General features: G+C 41.1%; 1 protein-coding gene across 2 annotated transcripts in view; it reads right to left on the bottom strand.

Moving 5' to 3' along the window:
• PDE11A (phosphodiesterase 11A) overlaps window positions 1-20,773 on the bottom strand; it is a 387,926-nt gene that overhangs the window by 111,312 nt on the left and 255,841 nt on the right. For both annotated transcript variants that reach the window (XM_040971787.1, XM_040971785.1), the window contains exon 10: window positions 20,003-20,053. In XM_040971787.1, the coding sequence (XP_040827721.1) occupies window positions 20,003-20,053 (51 nt within the window). The remainder of the gene's footprint in view (window positions 1-20,002; window positions 20,054-20,773) is intronic.

Genomic DNA, 20,773 nt, shown 5'->3' on the forward strand with positions numbered 1-20,773 from the left:
GTCGCTCTGACAAGGCTGCAGCTCCCACTGGTTTGTGTGATGGCCGAGTATGTGATGAGCAGAACCAGGATAAACTGCAACATCCATTGGTTCCAGTGGAAGTCGGGGCTGAAAACAGAACCAACCCAGCAACTGCAACCACCAGCTGATCAGGGAGATGGACTGTGCCAGGTCCTGTACTTGCTTGTACATATAGGAATCTGGTATGGGAACATCTCAAAGTCTCTTTGGGAATCCCCTCAACCGAAATGGCAGACTCAGAACTTTAACCAAGAAAAGACGGAAGATAGAACAGGTCAATCAACCACCACAGCTATATGTTGGCTGCGAAATACTGGACAAAGGTAGACTCCGTGATGGACTATGGCAATCAGTGGATTATTCAACAGCCTCATCATGTCTGGAGTGGCGAGACTGGCAGCAATGCATAACTGGTGAACTACTGGAACCACTTGAGCAGGGATCTCAGGGCATGTCCTACATCCGGGACCTGGGGTGGGTGGGGGACTGGGTGGGGCTTCTCCTCAATATTCCCTTTATCCCTTGTAACTTTTTACCCTTATCAGCAATGTAAAGATTGCCAAAATATAATAATAATAATAATAATAATAATAATAATAATAAAGAAGCTAGGTAGCTTTTTCATTTTATTTAGTTAGAGAATAGTCATTATTCCAGCAAACTGTTTCATGAATAAATGTGTCACAAAGAATCTGACTGAAGAAAAATATAAATATATAAGGCAACTCCAACACCACAGCTCTAAACCAACTAGGAATGAATGTGTTAGAGATTAGCCTGTTATCTTCCTGTAATACAGAGCAAAGGCTACTCTTTGCACAACACAGAAATGGGCTTATGTGTGCATATTTGGATCTATATAAATAGAAATATTTACATATTCATTAATATGCTCTCTTCGGTCCCATAAATCATTGTTTTCAAATAAGAATCCAAAATTACATGATGCCAAAGATTCTTGAAAATCTGAAAAATGAGGCAAATGGGTTAAACAACACCAGCATTCTACATGGGCACTGATTTGAGTCTTAGCTGTTCAACTTCAGAATTAGCTCCCTGTTAACGCTCTGGGAAAGCAGAAGAGGACTGCCCAAATAGTTTGGTCTTTGCCCCTATATGGGAAACCTAGACAAAGCTCTTGGCTCCTGGCTTAGGCCTGTCCCAGACACTATGGTTGCCGCTCTTTGGAGAAGGAATCAGCAAATAGAAGATGTCTTCTTCCCTCCCTCCCCCAATACTCCATGACTCTGCCTTTCAAATAAGTAAAATATTTTTTTAAATGAAAAATGTTGTAAAATATACTTAGAGCTGGAAGCCTAAAATGCTCATGGTTATGCCTTACTGACTATAAATGCAAAAAAAGAATCACTGGGAAAGGGAATAAATCAGACACTCAGGGAATGTCTGAGAAGGAAGGGAAGACACAGGTGGAGAGCCCCCTTCTTGGATCTTACAAAATGTAGTTTAGGTTTCATTTATAACAGGACATAAGAAACCTTACCACCTCTGTTCAGTAAAATACAAATCACTGACTACCCATTTTTATTTTAGGCAGTTAGATAGTTAGTACATCGTTAATTCCTGCACATACTCAAGCTCGGTATCACTGTCAGTTCCACTTTATTTCCACCTCATTTCAGAGACCCTTGGTGGGAGGGTCTCTGCTCCATGAGCATCTCTGGATATTAGGTATTCCTTGGCAAGATAAAGCTTTAGGAGCTCTCTTTCTCTGAGACAATTTATAACTCAAAACAGCAGCACATTTTCTTTGCAGGACAGAAACACAATAAAAATGGAACAGCTTTGAAATATATATTGCTATAATTAAAGTGACTTGCTCTTTGGAAATTCCTGAGAGAGAGTCTTTATGGCAAGCATTATATAATGACAACCATAATAATTAATGGCTCATTTCCAAAAATGATACCAGTGCTTGGATCTGGAAGTCCTGTGGACTTATGGCAAAACATGGCCACCAAAAGATGCCTCCACATTGGACTTTTTATGCCCTTCCCTTAACAATGTGTGTGCCAAAGCTCAGGGCAGTCTGGGCATAAACTGTTGCTTCCTGGCACAGTTATGGAAGCCCACAGCAGATGTGCTTTGAAAACAGTGTGATGTCAGATGATTACATTGTTGAAAACAGAAAATATGCAGCTCATGTAAGCCAACAGAAGATGTCGGGTATCTCTTCAAAGGATGGAAAGATAGTTTTAACATCACTCCAGACCAGTCTCCACAACACAGAGGTGTGTGGACACACTGAGGTAGATAAAGACAGACCACAGACCTTACAATTCCCCACCTCTCCTCTAACAAAGTTGACAAACTCTCAGAACAATTACGACTGCACAAGTAACACCTTGGGAACATTCTTCCCCATGGTGAGGCCTCAAATGACCGGTCCCTCTATCCCCAGGCACTGATGTAGTGGCAACAGCGAGGGACAGCACACTTTCTCCCCTCCTCTTACTCTCCATGGACACAGGAGGGAAAATGGAAACATTTTTCTCATGCATCTTACCCCATTTCCATTTTAATAGGAATAGGAGACCCACATGGGTTGTAACTGCATCACCTTTGTAATATATATTAAAACAAAACAAAGTAAAACAAAGCAAGTGTGGTGAAAATGGCCGGGTAAAGTTGATTAGCTACCATCTGATGCCCATAACCATGAGAGTATAAAGTCTCAGAAAAATTTCAGCAAAAACATCCATTTAAGTTCATTGTAGTGGAACATATGTCTTAGTAATCTGTGAAGTAGTGTTCACTCGGGTGCCAGTTGGATCTGAGCTTTTTCACTCCTAGCTTCCTAACAAAATCACTCAGCAGTGTTAAAATATGTACCAGCACTTTCCTGCTGTTCCACTTCTTTTTAGCTGGTTTGGAGTAGATATCTAGGCAATGGTATTGGTCATGGAGACTTCTTTGGTGGAGGCTAACATCTAGCAATAGCTGAAAGTCCTTCACCTGGGCATCCAAAGTATCCCCTTTCTAGTGCATAGAGCTATACTGATTAAGAAAAAAAAAAATACCTCCTGTGCCAGGGAAAGAAGTTTTCTCCAGGGTCAGACCTGGGTCTACCAACTAGTCTAGGGTTTATGGAAGTCTGCCTGCCACTGGGCCAGTAAGTGTTGGAAGCTTTCATGTGAAGTTCACTTGAGAAATGGAAGTTGGAGCAGAGGTCGGAGAGCTGGAGCCTCTGAAAGTCTCATTTAATGTGCATTTCTAGCTTTAAATTTGTACCTCACTTCTGGTCTTTTCTAGAGTTTTACTGGAATACAAAATACAGTTTTTCTTGCTCCTTGAGTAAAGAACATTGTTAACTGTTAGAGTAAGACCAGACAGAAACACTGGGTAATTGCACAGACTATACCTTAAAAGTCTAGAAGTATGAGAAAAGGGATTTTATATTGATTGAGGAATTAATTACAGCTCGTTCATATAACTGCAGGGTCACCCTCCATCACTACCACCACCTCAACATCCCATTGAATCCCTGGGGCTGTTACTCTTCTCCTAGACCTATGACTGGGTAATGGGAAGTTCACAAGGATCGCAGCCTTTCCCATTGTTACACGGCATGATCAGACAGAGCTAGGATGTGAACTCATGGGTAGTGACAGCCCAAACAGACCCAGATGGGCTGATTCTCCACCTCTTCTGAGCCCACTGCAAGAGATGGGATGCAGGACTTCAACCTGAGCCCAACGGCCTTTATAGAGCTCATAAAGTCACAGGCTTTCATCCTCCCCATGCCTTGTCTCTCAGTGGTATCACATCATATCCAAAGCAGCATCTGAATTTCTCCCAATGTTCAATTCTGAGTTTGGAACAGAAGAAAAGTTAATGCTGGGGTGTGTACACATGGGTGTGCAGCCAGAGTCTTATTAAGGGGACAACATGAGCTTTGGATCAGACCTGCCTCCAGGTCTTAAACTGTGACTTACCGACCCGGTAACCTCGAGTGAGTTGTTTTACTTCATTGGGCCTCTGTCTCTTCATCCACAGAATAAGGTAATATTATCTATCTCATACTGTTGTGAACTAAAGCCGCCTATGTTTAGTTTACACTTGATCCCTGCATTCAAATAAGTCAAAGATCTACATGTTTTACAATTTTCCAGGCTTATCAGTTGCGATGCTCTGGCAGATTCATAAGTTTTATATCATTTATTAGTCCATTAATTCATGCACTAATTTATTACTATAGATCCACAAATACATCATTGAGCACATACTGTGTGTCAGGTATTTTGGTAGGCATTGGAGACCAAGCAATTTTCCAGTAACTTAGACTTGGACTATAAGGCCAATTTGACTGTATCGTTATTCCTGCTCATTAGAGGTAGGCAGAAATGATATTCACATGCTAATTTGTTAATGTGAGTCTACAGAATTAACATGCATGTAATAGTGTTGAATCAACAGTTAATGTGTTGCCTGTTGTTAACTATAATTATTATTAATTGTGGTTAATTTCCAACCTAATTCTCTGGAAAAGTACAGTACCTTCCTGCTATTTTGCTTCACTAAGTCAGCAAATAACAGGTGCACAGAGCAATCCGTAGTAAAGTTTAGACTGCTGGCATGCTCATAGTCAAACCATTCAGCTTACACTGAAGTCCTCAGCCAGTGACAAGATAGGAATGGGATTCTGGCATTGACTTTTTGTCATTACCAAGAGCTTGTGATGGTACACGGTGCAGCCGTAAGTGATGAACTGGATCCCCTAAGGACCAGGTGCCATCAGTTTAAGGATTACCCTTTCCCTTGCCTGTTTTCCACTGTTTTCTTTCCAGAACATTCCTTAACTACCCTGATTAACACACTACTCTTCTATGATACAGTAACAGCAAAAGAATAAAAGTAGAAAGAGGAAAATCTTATCTTCTACTGTAGGTTGCACAGACTTAAATCACCTCCTTCTCCCAAAAATGCAGAGTGAGTAGAATGGTGCTGTAGTCTGTTATTCAAGGCCCAAGTAACCTTAATCTGGTCCCTGACTCTCTTGATTTCCTCTCCCACAAGAGGAAGAATCATTCTGAAGACTTAAACAGGAGAAGTTTTCAAGGGACAAGTTAATTCACAAGCTCAGATCCTGATAAAGCAACTTTGAATACTTATTCTGATCTAGAAGACCCACCATCCACAGTGTCCTACCCCCTGGCAGGAAGAAGCTGGTGTGTTTCCACACCCAAAGCTCTAGCTCATGTCCTTGAGGCCCCACTCTCAGCAGTTCTTACTTGCATCAGACAGATAAGATTAGGAAATCAGCATCTCTTTTATTAAACCAAGCATACGACGGATTGAAACGATCTGCTATGCTATGGTACTGTACTTCTTCATTAGATTTTTTATTTGTGTTTATATGGTGGGAGGGTGGGAAGAATGAAAACATTGTGCTTTATATATTTACAGCATTCCACATTTGCCACACTGCTGCTATGTTCAAACATCCACTCATTTGAATTGTTCTACTTCCCAGCTGACAGAGAAAGAGAGAGAAAGAGCGCCAATGAAATTACTCTCCCTGTTGCTGGGTGATTAGGGATATTTTGAAAACACATCCTGCAAATGCAGTAGCTTCCAAGTCTGGCATTGGCTGGCTGGATGTTTTGTGTAATGCTGACGCATTAAAGCTGGCAGAGGAGTGACAGGTGGGAATAACTACGTAAATATATCACTGGCCTAATGTTCTCCTGCAGAGGAAAACTACTTCAAGACTGAATGACAACTATGGCATACCCTGTTGAAAGAAAAAATAAATCATGGGTCTGCATTCAGGCATCTGAAGGACAGTTATGGGAATACCACAAGGAAAAACACCTCCTCCCACCTTTCACCAAAACAACCCAAGGTTGTCTTATCCTCAAATATCCTGCTTTTCATGGTCTGGTGATAGTTCTTCCCATTTGGGAAATATGTGGCTATTTCTACATACCTTTGGATGAATATGTGTTTACAAATTTTAAGGTCCAAATGTGTTTATTTGTGAAACCATTTCCAACAATGTCAAGGAGGACTTTTACAATTTTCTCAACCCTTTTGTTGCAGTGTCCCTTTCTTCACCTTCCTCCTCTGACCTTCAAGTTCAAAAATCCAGCAGCCACAGGATGTGGTCAGGTCAGGGGCAGCACTGGCTGCATTTTATTTCACCCTGTCCACTTAAAATATTTGCATGCTGGTGGGAGAAGCAGTACAACCCTGTCTAAACAGCTTTGAGATTAGTCTTTGCAGCAGAGAGAGCTGTCTGGAAAAAAGTAACTGCTTCTGCTAACACCGGGTTAACTGTGAACACACAAATCTGCCAAAGAGTCTGTAGGAAAGAATGTCCTTCTGCTAATTGAATTCTAATGAGATCAGGAGGTAGATTAGGAATTGAGTTATTCTACTATGAGCTTCAAACATCAGATAGGGATGTTTGGCAGCTTTGATCTGCTTAATTTTCTAGTAGGTTCTATAGATTATTTAAAAAAATATTTAATCATGTTTTTGAAAGGCAGGATCGTGGAGAAAGAAGGGAGAATTCAACAGGGATCTTTTATGTGCTGGTTCACTCTTCAGATGGCTTCAGTGGCTGGAGCTGGGACAGACTGAAGCCAGAAGCCTGGAATTCCATCCAAGTCTCTCATGTGGATGGCAGGGGCATAAACATTCAAGCCCTCCATTGGTTTCAGTAGTGAGCTGGACTGGAAATGGAGCAGGTGGGATTCGAACCAGCACTCATATGGGTTGCTGGCATTGCAGGCAGTGGCTTAACATGCTCTTTAACACCAGCCCATCGCCCCTCAGTATGTTCTAAATAATCTATGGGAAACGACCTTGCAGAGGTATCTTTGGGTTACTGATTGATCTAGTTGCTTTTTTTGTGTGTGTGGTTATAGATCAGAGAATGTAATGTTCAGGCACAATACAAAGATGAGAGGTTAGATATGACCCAAGGGGATAGTCGTTAATTAAGAGTTCTTGGTCAAATGTAATCGACACATGCCTGGAAATTATATTCATTTGCCTTATGATCCTTGGGATGACTTACAGCCAATCAGGATGATTACTAAAGGGAATGGCTCTGGAGACAGTAAAGGTTCCTGGACAAACTATTCTTTTCAGGAACATAATCCAATCAACAAAGCCTGGAAGGCCATGTTAGCAGATAGGGTATTCATGAATGTCACACTTTAGGAAGGGGTCCTAACAATCTCTCATTTGCAGTTAAGGAAAAACGTCTGTTGGCCAGAAGAGAGGACATGGGCGGGTTGGATGGGGATTGGAAGTCACGGTCAAAGGTCACACCTCAGTTATGTGCTCTCTGAAGGCTTTTGCCTGTCTTTCTAGGAAAACTGGTTTTTCTTCCGACAACATGTTTCCATCTGGGAACCATCTTCTGTGATATTCCTCCTCCCCTCAACCCAGGGACAGATTCGTGAACCAAGCTGAATCAATCAGAAAGCACCCCAAACTTGAAACTAGGAAATCACTGTTTTCTAAGAGTGTGTGCTGAAGAGTGGGGCATCCAGGTTCTAGTAGAAGACACATGTATACATTTACAATGAAAGCTCTGAGGGCTCAGTGCGCTATAGGTGGGTCTGCCCTTTGGGCTCAAGGGGCTACGTGGGAGCTTGCTGCAATCACAATGGCTCCCAGGTGGCTGGGTGGCTAGGTGGTTTAGAGGCCAGCAATTAGCTCTCAGGAACACACTCCACGGAAAGGGGAAACCTTTCTATCGTTCATGAACACACTCACTTAAAATAACCTCTCCTGGGAAGACATTGGGCTAATGTGTGTACTGCACAAAGGAATATTTCTCATCTCGGGTTTGCACCCTACAAAACTGCCTTCTCATGAACAAATTTACCATGGAGTGAGAGAGCTCAGCTGTTTGATCACAGCATAACACAGATACACCCCAAACACCAGAATTCTGGGGGCCCTTGTGTCTTTTTTCAGGAGGTTAACAAACTAATCAGCCTTTGTCTGCATACACAACTCCCTAGAAACCCAGAGTAAAGATGCTTTTAGAGAAATCATTGATGGTTTGGAAGATATTTCAGGCAGAAACATGAATTTCTCCATTGCTTTCAAGGGAGGGCAGTTCCTGTGATTTTTCAAATCAGAGTAACATAGTCCAAGTGAGTTGTACATCTTTTTCTCATTCTTTTATTAATTTTCCATCTTTCCTGTGAGTGGTAAAGGAAAGAACACAAAATGTTCTTTCTCAAAAGAATCTTCAGGATCTCCACTGAGTTGTTTGACAAACTTAAGCTCAGTGGTGAGCAGGGCCACCTGTTCCTGAAGAAATCATCATGAAGCTTGCTGATCAAGCTTGCAATCTCTGGCAAAACCAGAAGCAGACTGCAATCTGGGGTAGGAAAAGGAATCTAGTAGCAAGGGGAACAGGACCATCCATCACATGAATTGTCTGGGATTTTCCCTTGGGAAGGGAGAATGGTGGTTAGATTCCACAAACCTATCTCTTGACATTGATATTTCCTGAATGTTGACAGCTGAGGAAGCTTGCCTGCTTATGCAGTGGGGCTTGAAATGCAAACTATGAAACATTTAAAGCAAACAAAAATTCTCAGTAGAGATGGCTGACAGCTTGACTCCAGGACTACCCAAGGTCTTATAATCAGATCACAAAGACAAGGCCACACGCAGGCCAGAAGAGTGTAAAATAAAGAATTTCATGTTATTTCAAAAGGCAATATTGCAAATTTGGTATACCCATTCACATCTGGATATGCTACAATTAGCCATACATTTCTCTTGACATCTTAATTGTCTCATCTGTAAAATCAGGGTTTAGTGAAGACTGAATGAGTTTCTTTAAGGCAAGGCACCCCAAAAGGGCCTGACAGGAGGTAAATTATTTGTTAAATGTTTTGTTGTTTTTAAGGTGATTGCCATTGAGTGGACTGAGCACACACTCCAGACAGAGTCGATGAACATGCATCAGCAGCAGGAACTGCAGCCTGCAAATCGGCAGCTGCCTTGTGTCTCAGCTGCATGATACTTGAGAGGGGTACAGCCACCAGCGCCTCTTTCAGGCGCTGGCTCTGAACAGGCAATGAAACAGGAGCCACGAGAACACTCTGAATTAGCAAGAATGCGGCAGCAATAATGGCATTACACTTGGTGAACAGCAATATTGGAAAGTATATAACGATCGGTATCATGTTATCCTACAGTAAGCTGGGGAAATGTATTTTAAAGTTCTTCCACCTGCAGGTGCTTAACACCAGAACAGTATTTAAGCCCCTTATCCTTGCATAGGTTGAGAAAAGCCTGCTTGTAAGTTCTCACCAGGCCTTTTCATACCTTTTTTCATTGGCGTGTAGATCTGATTACAGTGAGCTGAAAGCAGCACTGGGGAGCACTGCTGTTAATGGGGCAATGAAGAGGCCAGCTGCTGTGGCTCCCACCTGTAGGTCTGAAATAAAACCTTTGTTCAGCATGGATTCTCCTCGACCAGGTGGGCTTGCAGGAAGGACGCTGGAATTTTTGGTTACAGTGGGACTGTTACAGATTTTCTTTCTTTTTTTTTAAATTAAAAGTCTTACTTGTTCACAGCCAAATTCCTTTTAGTTCCAACCTAATGTTTCAGGTTCTCCATGGAAACACTGGCCTGGATTACATTATCACCTTAGAATATTCTCTGTAGCTGTTCTGCTGAATTTAGTTCCTTGGCTTTATGAATAAGAGCATCCAACTGAAAGAGACCCAAACCTTGCAGATACTGTGGCATTGACTAGGGATGTTTTGGTGCCTGGGTTGAAGTGGTATTTTTGTAAACACCAGGAATTGCTTCTAGGGAAGAAAAAAAGCACTCCAAAGAGTTACCACCCAGCATTTCATGTAGCATTCCTGGGACAGGGAAAAAAAGGAGTGCTTAACAATTTTACCAGCTCTGGTCATGAAATGAATACATCTGAAAGGGAGAATAAGTCACGCAGCCAGCTGGTTAAAGTCCTGCTGCTGCAAACATGCTGTGATAATACAACCATGAAAATAATTACTCAAACCTTGGACCTGCTGACCTCTGGATACCAGCTGTATTACCTCATCCACAGTCCCAGCTCCTCCTCTGCTACCTGCAGGCTGCCTCACTCCAGGGCTCCAAGACCTTACCCAGGCTTGAACTAAAAGAATTCCCCAGTCCCTCCGGCCTTGCTCCTGATAAAATGCATAAACTACCTGTGCCACTAACACATTCCAGGTCATGCATATGCACAAACATTATAATATCTCGAAATTACTTTAAATTGCACACACTCTGTTTTTAACCATTTCCCTAAAAATGTGGCTCAGTAAATCCTTACGTGGAGCAAGGATGGCACCCAGTGGTCAAAGTGTTGTATCTCAAACTCCGTTTTCCTACAGCTTTACATTTGCTTATCTCTTTGCAGACAAGTAACTGTGGCAAGATCCTTTTTGAAGCCAGAGTTGAAAGGTCAAATCACATGACTATTCCTTTAAGTTGATGCAAGTGTATACACACACACACACAATTGAACTAGCATCATCAGTTAATTCAGAATAACTTTAGAATTTTTAAAAATTTATCTTGAGAGCCCTGTGCTTTTTCTTTATATTTCAGATAAGCTATCATCCATGATGTTCCTGATTTCAGCTATCACTGAGGAAATATTACCCATATGCAAACCCAACCTTACATTCTTCCCTTCCTGTCTTGCCCTCAACAATCCCCAGTTCATAAGTTCTCATGCCTTAAACATAAGACTTTATCTCCAGACAAGTGCTTTATCATTACACTGATGTTCAGCATCTTCTATGCTTGTTATCTCTCCTACAGGGTACTTGGCAGGCCTGGAGAGCACGGGATAACAAAGTGGAACTGATCTTCCTCTGAGCTTTCCAGATGTCGGGAGATTTCTATAGACTTAGATAGCCAATCAGACTACGAGGGAGCTAGTGAAATGTCAGAATAATGGATTATATACCCTCTTGTTAAGAATGATGCAATGTCTCTATAATGCTGACTGTTTCCAATTTCCTTAGGTTTCTAAGCAGTTGAAACCCCAGGGCAGGAAGTCACGTGTATGGCTAACCACAATACAAAAAGAGGTTTCTGATAAAATAACAGTATAGATTAATTACCCAAAAATCATCATGAATAGTCTTTTAAAAATGCCTGTGTGCAGTGTAGCCAAAAATTCTCTTTCTCAGACATCATCAGAGTTCACGCTGATTTGGTGCTCAAACTCTCAGAATGCCATTACGGCTCCAAGAATAACAGCCAAATCAAAAGAAATGATTTTAAGGACAAAATTACATGACATTGCTTCCATTTTTCTATTCAGCCACTTGAAGAGGTATATTGTCTTCAAGGACAACACACTGGAGGCGATAAAATCAAAGCTGACAGGTTTACTTTTCTTGCTGTTTCTTGATTGTTAGTTGTCTCACACCAATCCTTCCCTCATAAGTGATGAATTAATGGATGGGAAGATATTTTTACACAATGCTATTTCTTATCATTTAAAATCTCATCACTATTATCTAAATATTTTTAGCTTTATACAAATTCAATTAAAACTTGTTTTACTTCAACACCTGTCTTCCTCATAAAGGTTACAGCATTACAATAATCTTCACATACAATGTATTCTGAGGAGCTTTGGAAATTGTTTATAGTATATAATTAAGTCAAGCTGTGTTACATCTTGTACTAAATACCCAAATTCCTATACATAACTTAGATTCAAATCTTTAAGAACTCAACAATCATAAAACCCCCAAGATACTTGCTGCCTTGCGTTTTATTTTCCCCTTCATTCCTCAATATAATTTTATAAAATCATAAAATTAAAGCACTCTCTGGCTAAAGGGGGTTTAGTTTTGCAAATGAGAAAACCAGAGGCCTAGACAGTTTAATAGCTCCAAAAGACCTCGTGGCTATTTTGTGTAATTGGCTTACTCTTGTCTTACTGTAACATGATCTTAGAAGACTGATAAATGGGCAGCTCTGGCTACTAGAATATAGAAAGTCTTAGGTCAGATTTTCTGTAGTCTTTGCATTTTTTTCTAGAATCTTCTCATAAAGCCAGCATCATGATTCACAAACATTTTAAGAATCTGGATAGATCCATTTGCAATAAAAAAGAAACAAGAAGAAATACTGAGCCAATGTATGATTTCAAAAAGAGGACAAGGGTGAGTATTGCTGGCACAGTGGGTTAAGCTGCTACTTGGAACTCCTGCATCCCATATTTCAGTATCTGGAACTTAGCGTCACCTCCACTTCCAATCTAGTTTTCTAGTAATGTGCTTGGAAGGCATAGCTGATGGTCCAAGAATCTGGATTCCTGACATCCAATGGAATATCCACCAATGGCTTCTGACTTCTGGATTTCTCCTGGCCCATCCCTGGCTCTTGTGGGCATCGGGGAGAAAACCAGCAGAAGAAAGATCTCTCAGCAGAAGAAAGATTTCTCTCTCTCTCTCTGTTTCTGTCTTCTTGCCTTCAAATAAATAAATACACAGATAGGTCTTTTAAAGTGTTGGTGCAAAAATACAAGACTGAATATAAAACTATGCAAAAAGTAATTATAAAAACAAATTTAAAAAAATATTAAGCATTTGGAGGGCCCAAAAAAGTAAAATCTTTCTAAATTTAGCAGACTACACAGTGAATAATCTTCTTTAACAAAAAAAGAAATTGAGGAGTCAACTGGGAACTAATGGCAAAGAGCTTTTTCCCATAGCATGGAAGACAGGCCATGTCAAGGGCCAGGAATCACCCTAAGCAAAGAAAACAATCCTTCTATTTCATATAGTTCAGGTGGTACAGGAAACTAGCAACTAACAATATAAACAACATGAAATAAGAGTTAAGATGAAAGTTTCACTCATTTGCTTTGTTACAGGTTCCTGCTTCACCATTTGGCCAACATATTATAATTTTTCTGTTTTAAAAATGGCAAATATATCAATGAATTTGTTTGTCAGGGAGGAATTTTTCCAGCACTCAGAATCCAGGCAGGGCTTTATGTGATATGAAAGTTGCAAAAACGAGCCTTAACAAAGATCCTGGTTTAATCGTGCAGTTAGACAGGTGCACTAAGATTTACATTACAAGGTAGATGGTAGCAAGTGTGATGAAACGAATGTCAAATGAGTATGCTTTTGTTTGAAGGGCAGGTAGAACTACTGAGGAGAAAGTACTGAGTTAATCCAGTTTCGGTGCTAGGACTTTAAGTTTACAGATAGGGAGAAGGATGGGAAGAAAGGCAAGAAAAGTAAGTGGAAACATCAGAAACAGGGTGGAAAAGTGAACTGGAGTTTAGAGTTCACAGTACTTTAATGTTCATTTAAATAATCGAAATTGTCAGAACCTAGAGGTTGGTAGAAGCAGGAACCTGGTGCCAATGGACGCTGAGTACAGGATGGGTTTTGGAGATGATCACTGAAGGAGACAGAAAGAACAGCTAGGACAGCACTGTCTGGATGGAGAGTGCGGTTCAGAACATTGGCAGCTGCCAAAATTGCCCAAAGCAGGTGGTACATTGTGAAGGCAGAACAGAGGGGACAGCATGTGAGGCTGAGGACAGCTGTCCAGTTAAAGCCCAGATACACATCAAGAGAAGGAGGAGCAGGGCAGTGTAGCAGTCAAGGAATGTAGCTTCTGCACAACTGGACAGAAAGTCAGCCATCCTGATAGCTGAACCAAGCTCCTATCATTAAGATGAGGGAGCTCCTGGTTCTTCAACTCCCAGCTCAGCATCTATAATTACAGATGGCTCCTATGAGAGGAAAGCCACGATGAAGGGCAATGATGCATCTGCAGATGCCCATGGTTCTGGAAGATTCTGATCCCTTCAACTTTTTACAGTTCCCTCCCAAGCTCAGGACTCTGATAGGGACACACAACTGGGCTCCATGGGGTTCTTCAGGACTCCTCCACAGCTCTCTAGTGTGGCACTTACGGAATGCCACAAATGGAGCTGTGCTAACTTGGGCATCCCAAGAGTGAGGCGGAGATGGTAGAAAGCCCTGCAGGCTTACTCTTCCTCCTAGGGAAGTGGAATATTCAGTATGACCTTCTGGAGACAGCATCCTTCAATTTGTTCCCAAGTAGAAAGAAGTGAAATATAGTGGTTGTTTAAGTCGACCCTAAGAGAGGGCAGGGTCAGTCACCTCCTGGATAGATTTATCAGGTGCATTCTGGGAGTGTCCTCAATCAGCAGCTGCCTTGCTCAGCACTATGAAAGGCCACTAGGCTTGCAAGCTGTTTCCTCTCCCCAGCTTCTTCAATACATGAAGGTGACAAAATACCACCATTCTTTTTCTGATGTGGCATTTGATTAAGACACAATTCACAAGAGGGGAACACCAAGTGCTTCACATATTTATGGACCCATCTTGAGCTGCATAAGCCGCCTGGCCTTGTCTGCTGCCTGTGAGCGGCAGGTACCCTTTCAGCTGCTGATGCAGCTGTTTCCTCTGCGGCCAATTTCCTGGAGGAGGTTCAATAACATACCCTGACATCAACAACAAAAACCCTCACATATTAAACTTGGCATAAATACCATTTCAAGTCAAAACAACTCCTTAAATTCAAGAGGTGGGCACAAAGGGCAATATAGATGATACCCAAATTGCATTTTTACTGCTGCTAGGTCATCTTTAAAACAACAGCCAAGGTGAGTGGGAAAGCATGTGCTGAGATTTTTGAAAGTAGCATTTCAAAAAGGCAGGGATTGCAGAGTAAGAAGAGAAAACTCTCCTTCCCTGTCTGGCACCCAGAGGCCCTGGATTCCTCCCACTCCCCCCTCCTAGGGTTGTAAAGAGTCTCCATGGAGCACCAGTTCCAAGGGAGAGGCACCAGAGGGTGTCCTCTACTGATCAGCGTGGGAACATGAGAATCTGGGCCTCTGACCAGCAGCCCCCCACAGTGCCTTGTTCTACCTCATGTCTCCTGCAGTCTTCATGTTGCCTTAATTTGGCCGAATGCTATGGAGTTATCCCTCAACACATGTGCACTTTTCCACACTGGGGTAAGGCATTTGGGCAGGACAACAGCTAGCAGGTATGATTCTTGTACCAGTTGACAACAGGAGCACTCCCTAGAGGATCAATCACGAAAGGGCATACACAACACTTCACCCACCAAGGCAGATGGGTCTATTGGTATAACTAGAAAGGCAGTTCAAATGGCTAAAGCTGCTCACTGTACATGGTAGACAATTTAATAAACCAACGTTGTTGTCTAAAATCTAAATTCCTTTAGAAGCAAAGTAAATCATATCCCATTGCTTAGTCTGCAGAGATTGCTAAGATTCCATTTTTTGAAACAACCATTCTGATTTTGGGATGTGAATACTACAGGGATTACTATTCTTGGTACTCCATTTTAGTTTACTTTACCGGGATATTAACTTGCAATGCAGACACTCACATGGAAAACTTGAAATATGAGAAAGGCAGTCCAAACCCAAACATTCAATCATGAGTTATTGGCCTTTAATTAGTGAGGCAGTTACAGCGCTGTAAACAAGTCCCTCTCTGATTGCAACTGTAACCCATATAATTCTGAATTGAAGGGGAGATTATGGAAGATGGTAATATAACACAAGAACATCCAGGGTTGATTTTAATTGGAAAACGGACTATATATAGTGATAATTTTTGGGTCTGTCCACCGCATTGGAATCTAAGGAAAGTACATAAAATTATAAGAGCATATAATTGGTGTGGTAAGCTCATTTTCTTATGCTATCACAGCTGGCATCTTCACATTATTAAAAGCCTTTAAACTAGCCTTCTTCAGAGATCTAATTGTCAATATACATTACTCCAGTTAGCACAGAGCTGAAGACAGATAAATAAGCACTAAAATCTGCACAAAATTTCTTATACAACTTTCTTATTTCAAGTCGATGGAAGATCAGTAAATGTTAATGGGGATAAAAAGTAGAGATGCTAGTTTTCTCACTTGATGCCCAGGGCAATTACATTTATTAGCACTTAATCCAACTCAGGCTTTTAAAATTTGTTAATTCATTAGTTCTAGGAAGTTTGATGATATTTTTGTATATGATGACTTTACAAAAATGATGGCTTTCCTGAAATATAATATAAATGATTTAACAAAATCAGGAAAAATAAACCCAAATTCTGACATTCTTGGATAAGCAATTACATGTTGTTTACCTACTCACTCTGGTCAGAAACTTAACTTCTAGAAAGGTTTTCACATCATTCTAATTCTATTCTCACAACTTCCAAGTGGCAGCTTAACACCAAACGTGTGACCCCAGCATCAGTGGTTATTAAAAATTCACTATAGGTTTATCTTATATGAAACGTCTTTCTTTGACCATGTTGCCTATGAAAATAGTATCAAACTAAGAGTAATTAATTCTGCACACCACATATTCCAATATTATAGGAAGCCCACATCTCTGCCTTATTTATGGGAGAACATTCGTATACCTCAACTGTCTCTAAAGTACAACTACTTATCATGCAATGATTCTTTCACCTCTGCTGTTCACACTGGCAGGAGAGCGGCTCCCAGTGATACTGGTCCACAGCGGTACTTCCTCCCACTGGGCTCTCTTCAATTGTGTGCAGTCGGCACTCTGGACCCTTGTGTTATCAGGAACATTTAATACACTGAAACCCTACGTAAGTCTATGTCTTTTGTATCCGCTCATGTTCTCAGCAGAGAACACAAATGCATGGAAGGCAGAGGTAAAAGACAAATTCAAGGGACAAATTTTATACTGACCCTGTATTCATCTAGACTCTGGCTCAAAAGGTCCCTCACTCCTTTGTGTATTTAGCCGCATCTCACTGGTTTGTCAGGTATATCTGGATCTCCAGAAGTGGTGTAGTTTGAATTTCCACGGTCTGTCGTATGGATGTAAATATTTGAAATCTACAGTTTTTTTGCAATAAATGGTGAAACCAACTTTTTCCTCGATTCTGGCTTAATCTCTGAATCCTTGCTCTTTGGTCTGGGTATAATCCAATCCACAAGGAATTAGCATCCTTGAATCTGTGCAATCTCCTAGATAACACTAATCCATATTTCAAAACTTCACATATCAAAAAAAGTCTTTGTTTACTATCTCTATTTTTAAAAAGTGCTGCAAACAATAGCAGAGGATTACAATGTAGTTTAATGTACACATGATTTGATATCTGCAATGTTGGTAAACTGCCATCGCACATATTGCAAAAAAACACTTTCACTGTCTATATTCAGGATTACTTTAAGCCCACTGGATTTCAATATTATTGCTGAGGCTCTAATAGACATCATCTACCAATTCTGATAATGTTTATTTACTTCATATATCAGGAAAAAGCCACTTGGTTAAAATTATGTACTATATGTCAATTACATTGTAATAGAATACTATAGCTAATATATTTTAGGATAATACCTAAGATAAATCAGTTAATAATCTTGATAATTTTAAAAAGAAATAACCATTTATTATCAACTTTAAGTATTTCATATTTTTAGATGTTAGTGAGCTAACAATAGCAAAAAAAAAAAAAAAAACCAAAACAGTGCATTTTAAGACAATGGAATCTTTCCTTATTCTAAGCAAAGAATTAAGCCTGACTGTGGGTCAAAACCTTTAGAAAACAAAAAGGTATGAAGTTTAGCCTATGATGACTCTGGTCAGGCCACATTAAGTAGCTGTTTCAGTTGCATTTGACATTCTGAGCTTTGTTATTTTTCTCCTTGCCTTGCTGCTTCTTTTCTTTTTTGCAGTTCGTGTATTTGAAAGGCAGAGAGACAGATGGTAATATTTCTTTTTTTTTTTAAGATTTATTTTTATTATTTTTTCATTGGAAAGGCAGATATACAGCAAGGAGGAGAGACAGAGAGGAAGATCTTCCGTCCGATGATTCACTCCCCAAGTGAGCGCAGCGGTCGATGCTATGCCGATCCAAAGCCAGGAGCCTCTTCAGGGTCTCCCATGCAGGTGCAGAGTCCCAAAGCTTTGGGCCGTCCTCGACTGCTTTCCCAGGCCACAAGCAGGGAGCTGGAAGGAAAGTGGGGCTGCCGGGATTAGAACCGGCGCCCATATGGGATCCCAGGCGTGCAAGGCGAGGACCTTAACCACTGCGCCACCGCGCCGGGCCCGGTAATATTTCAATCTACTGGTTCACTTCCTGAATGCCTGTAATAACAAGGCTCGGCCAGACTAAAGCTTAGAGCCAGGAACTATCTTTGGGTCTGCATTGTGGATCGCTGCCTCCCAGGCACACAGGCAGGAAGCTGGACTTGAAATGAAGCAGTATTGGTTCCTAGGCACTCCCATATGTGATGCAGGCATTCAAAGTGGTGGGTTGACCTGCTGCAATACAATACTGCCCCCCCCCCGAATACTACTTGAATGTTACTGTGTTCCAAGAACCCAAAGAGGCCACAGAGATGGAGCAATAAACAAAACATGCTGAAAGTGTACATTCCAGCTGGTATGCATCATGCTTGCCTCTACAGCACATGGGTCTGACTGCTGTGACTTTTGTTGCTTGTTTCTGTCCTTCTCAGCTGTTGTCGCTTGCCAGCACCAAGTTGCTTCTTTTGATCTGGGTTCCAAGACAAGTCTTTTCCTTCTGTGTCTCTCTCTAGCAACAAAAATCACGTTCCCAGATGGATCCCAAGCAGCTTATCACATACACATGGTGATGTGCTGCTTCTTGCCTTTCTGAAATCTTCCTCGCCCTTCTCATTGTTTGAGATTTTCTTTTGTTGCCATTCATTGCTCACGTGATCAGTGCTGATGGACCCATTCAATTATTAAGTTCAAAGGTTCTCATGCCTTCCCCCCCCCAGAAGATAAATACATTTAAATGCAAATAAGATGCTTGTGAGAGTAGCCACCACCAAGTGATAGATACTAATACTACCTAAAAACTGTGACCTTTGTTTTCCTGCTAATTTTCTGAATCTCCTGAAAGCTTAAAAAGGCAGGCATGAAAGTTTTCCTCAACTTTCCTATGTTTTGACCATTGCTAAAAATTTTCTTATGGGACAAGAGGAAGATGAGCCAGAACTCTGGACTGTAATTAAGCGGATGACAATGACCACAGTTAAAAGGAATATGAAAACTCATTCACAGATTCACTGCATGTTGGAGTGGGAGGGGATCCCCTGAATGATCCTGAAGTATGGCGTTTAAGAATTCTAATCTCTATTTCTGGGGCCAGGTTGATATAGCTTACTCTCTGTAAAATAGCACTTCACAGTATTGAAATGGGTCAATGAATTAAGCAAGATAAAGAACTTTATTCTGTGCCTACAATAAATGCATTCAGTAAGCATTTGGTAAATATTAACCAGTGTTACCTCAAGACACAGACCCTACATGTTTAACTGAATGGCAAATTAAGAGACAAAACCAACAACAAAATCAAGTGTCATGATTTTTACCATTTAATACCACTTTTTACCTCTGAAATTCTCCTACTTACTTAATTAATGTAAAGAACTAACTATTTATTTGATCAGAAATATGGGGGCCGGAGCTGTGGCTGTATGGGCTAACCCTTTATCTGCAAGTACTGGCATGCCAGGTTTGTGTCCTGGATGCTCCACTTCCCTGCCTGTGGGCTGGGAAAGCAGTGGAGGATGGCCCGAAGCCTTGAGAACCTGCACCCATGGAGACCCAGAAGAAGTTCCTGGCTCCTGGTTTCAGATAAGCTCAGCTCTGGCTGTTATGGCCACTTGGGGAATGAGCCAACAGATGGAAGACCTTTCTGTTTCTCCTTCTCTCTGTAAAACTGCCTTTCGAAGAAAAATAAATAAATTAAAAAAGAGAGAGAGAGAGAGAAGATGGCTACTGCCTCTTCCCCTTTAAAGCTGAAACATCCAAACACACTTTTGCCAAAGGTGATGACTAATCCCACAGAAGCAAGGGACAAAAGGGAAGAATACCAGGGCAAGCTTAATTTTGTACACCAATAAGGCAACTATTTCTTTCCTTACCTTGAACTTGTCAACTTCAGCTTTTGAACATGTTGCATGGTAAGATAGCACCTGATTGAGAAGAAAAGAAAAAAAAATGTAAAAACCTAAAGATGATGGTATTTTCAGAAATTCTAATGATCTAAGAATAATATCACTTGGACATAATGATGGGTTTTAACATGTGATAAAAAAATTTCTACTGGTAGTTTATGACATATTGTACATGAAAGACTATATTTTTTTTAGTTTTTTAGACTTATTTTAAAATTTTTATTGTAAAGTTAGATATACAGAGAAGAGGAGAGACAGAGAGGAAGATCTTCCATCCAATGATTCACACCCCAAGTGACCTCAATGACCAGTGCTGTGCCGATATGAAGCCAGAAGCCCGGGTCTCCCATGCGGGTGCAGGGTCCCAAGGCTTTGGGCCATCCTCAACTGCATTCCCAGGCCACAAGCAGGGAGCTGAATGGGAAGCAGGGTCACCAGGTTTAGGGCCGGCGCCCATATGTGATCTGTGCATGATCAAGGCAAGGACCTTAGTTAGCCACTGGGCCGCTGCACTGGGCCCGAAAGACTATTTTCATATGCTTCTTTTCCTCCCTGGAGTGTAGCAAAGTCATGTGCGTGTGTGTGTGTGTGTGTGTGTTGGGGCAACCATGAGTGCAAACATCAGGTTGGTATGGACAGTAGAGCAGAAAAGGAGAAAGAGAATGGTATCTGTCCCTGGGGTAAATTAATATACATTGGCTTATGTCAGTGTTGGTATATACACAGATGTGTTCTTAA

This window comes from Ochotona curzoniae, unplaced genomic scaffold (assembly GCF_017591425.1).
Source record: "Ochotona curzoniae isolate NIBS_2020 unplaced genomic scaffold, NIBS_Ocur_1.0 contig_2210, whole genome shotgun sequence".
NCBI lineage: Eukaryota > Metazoa > Chordata > Mammalia > Lagomorpha > Ochotonidae > Ochotona > Ochotona curzoniae.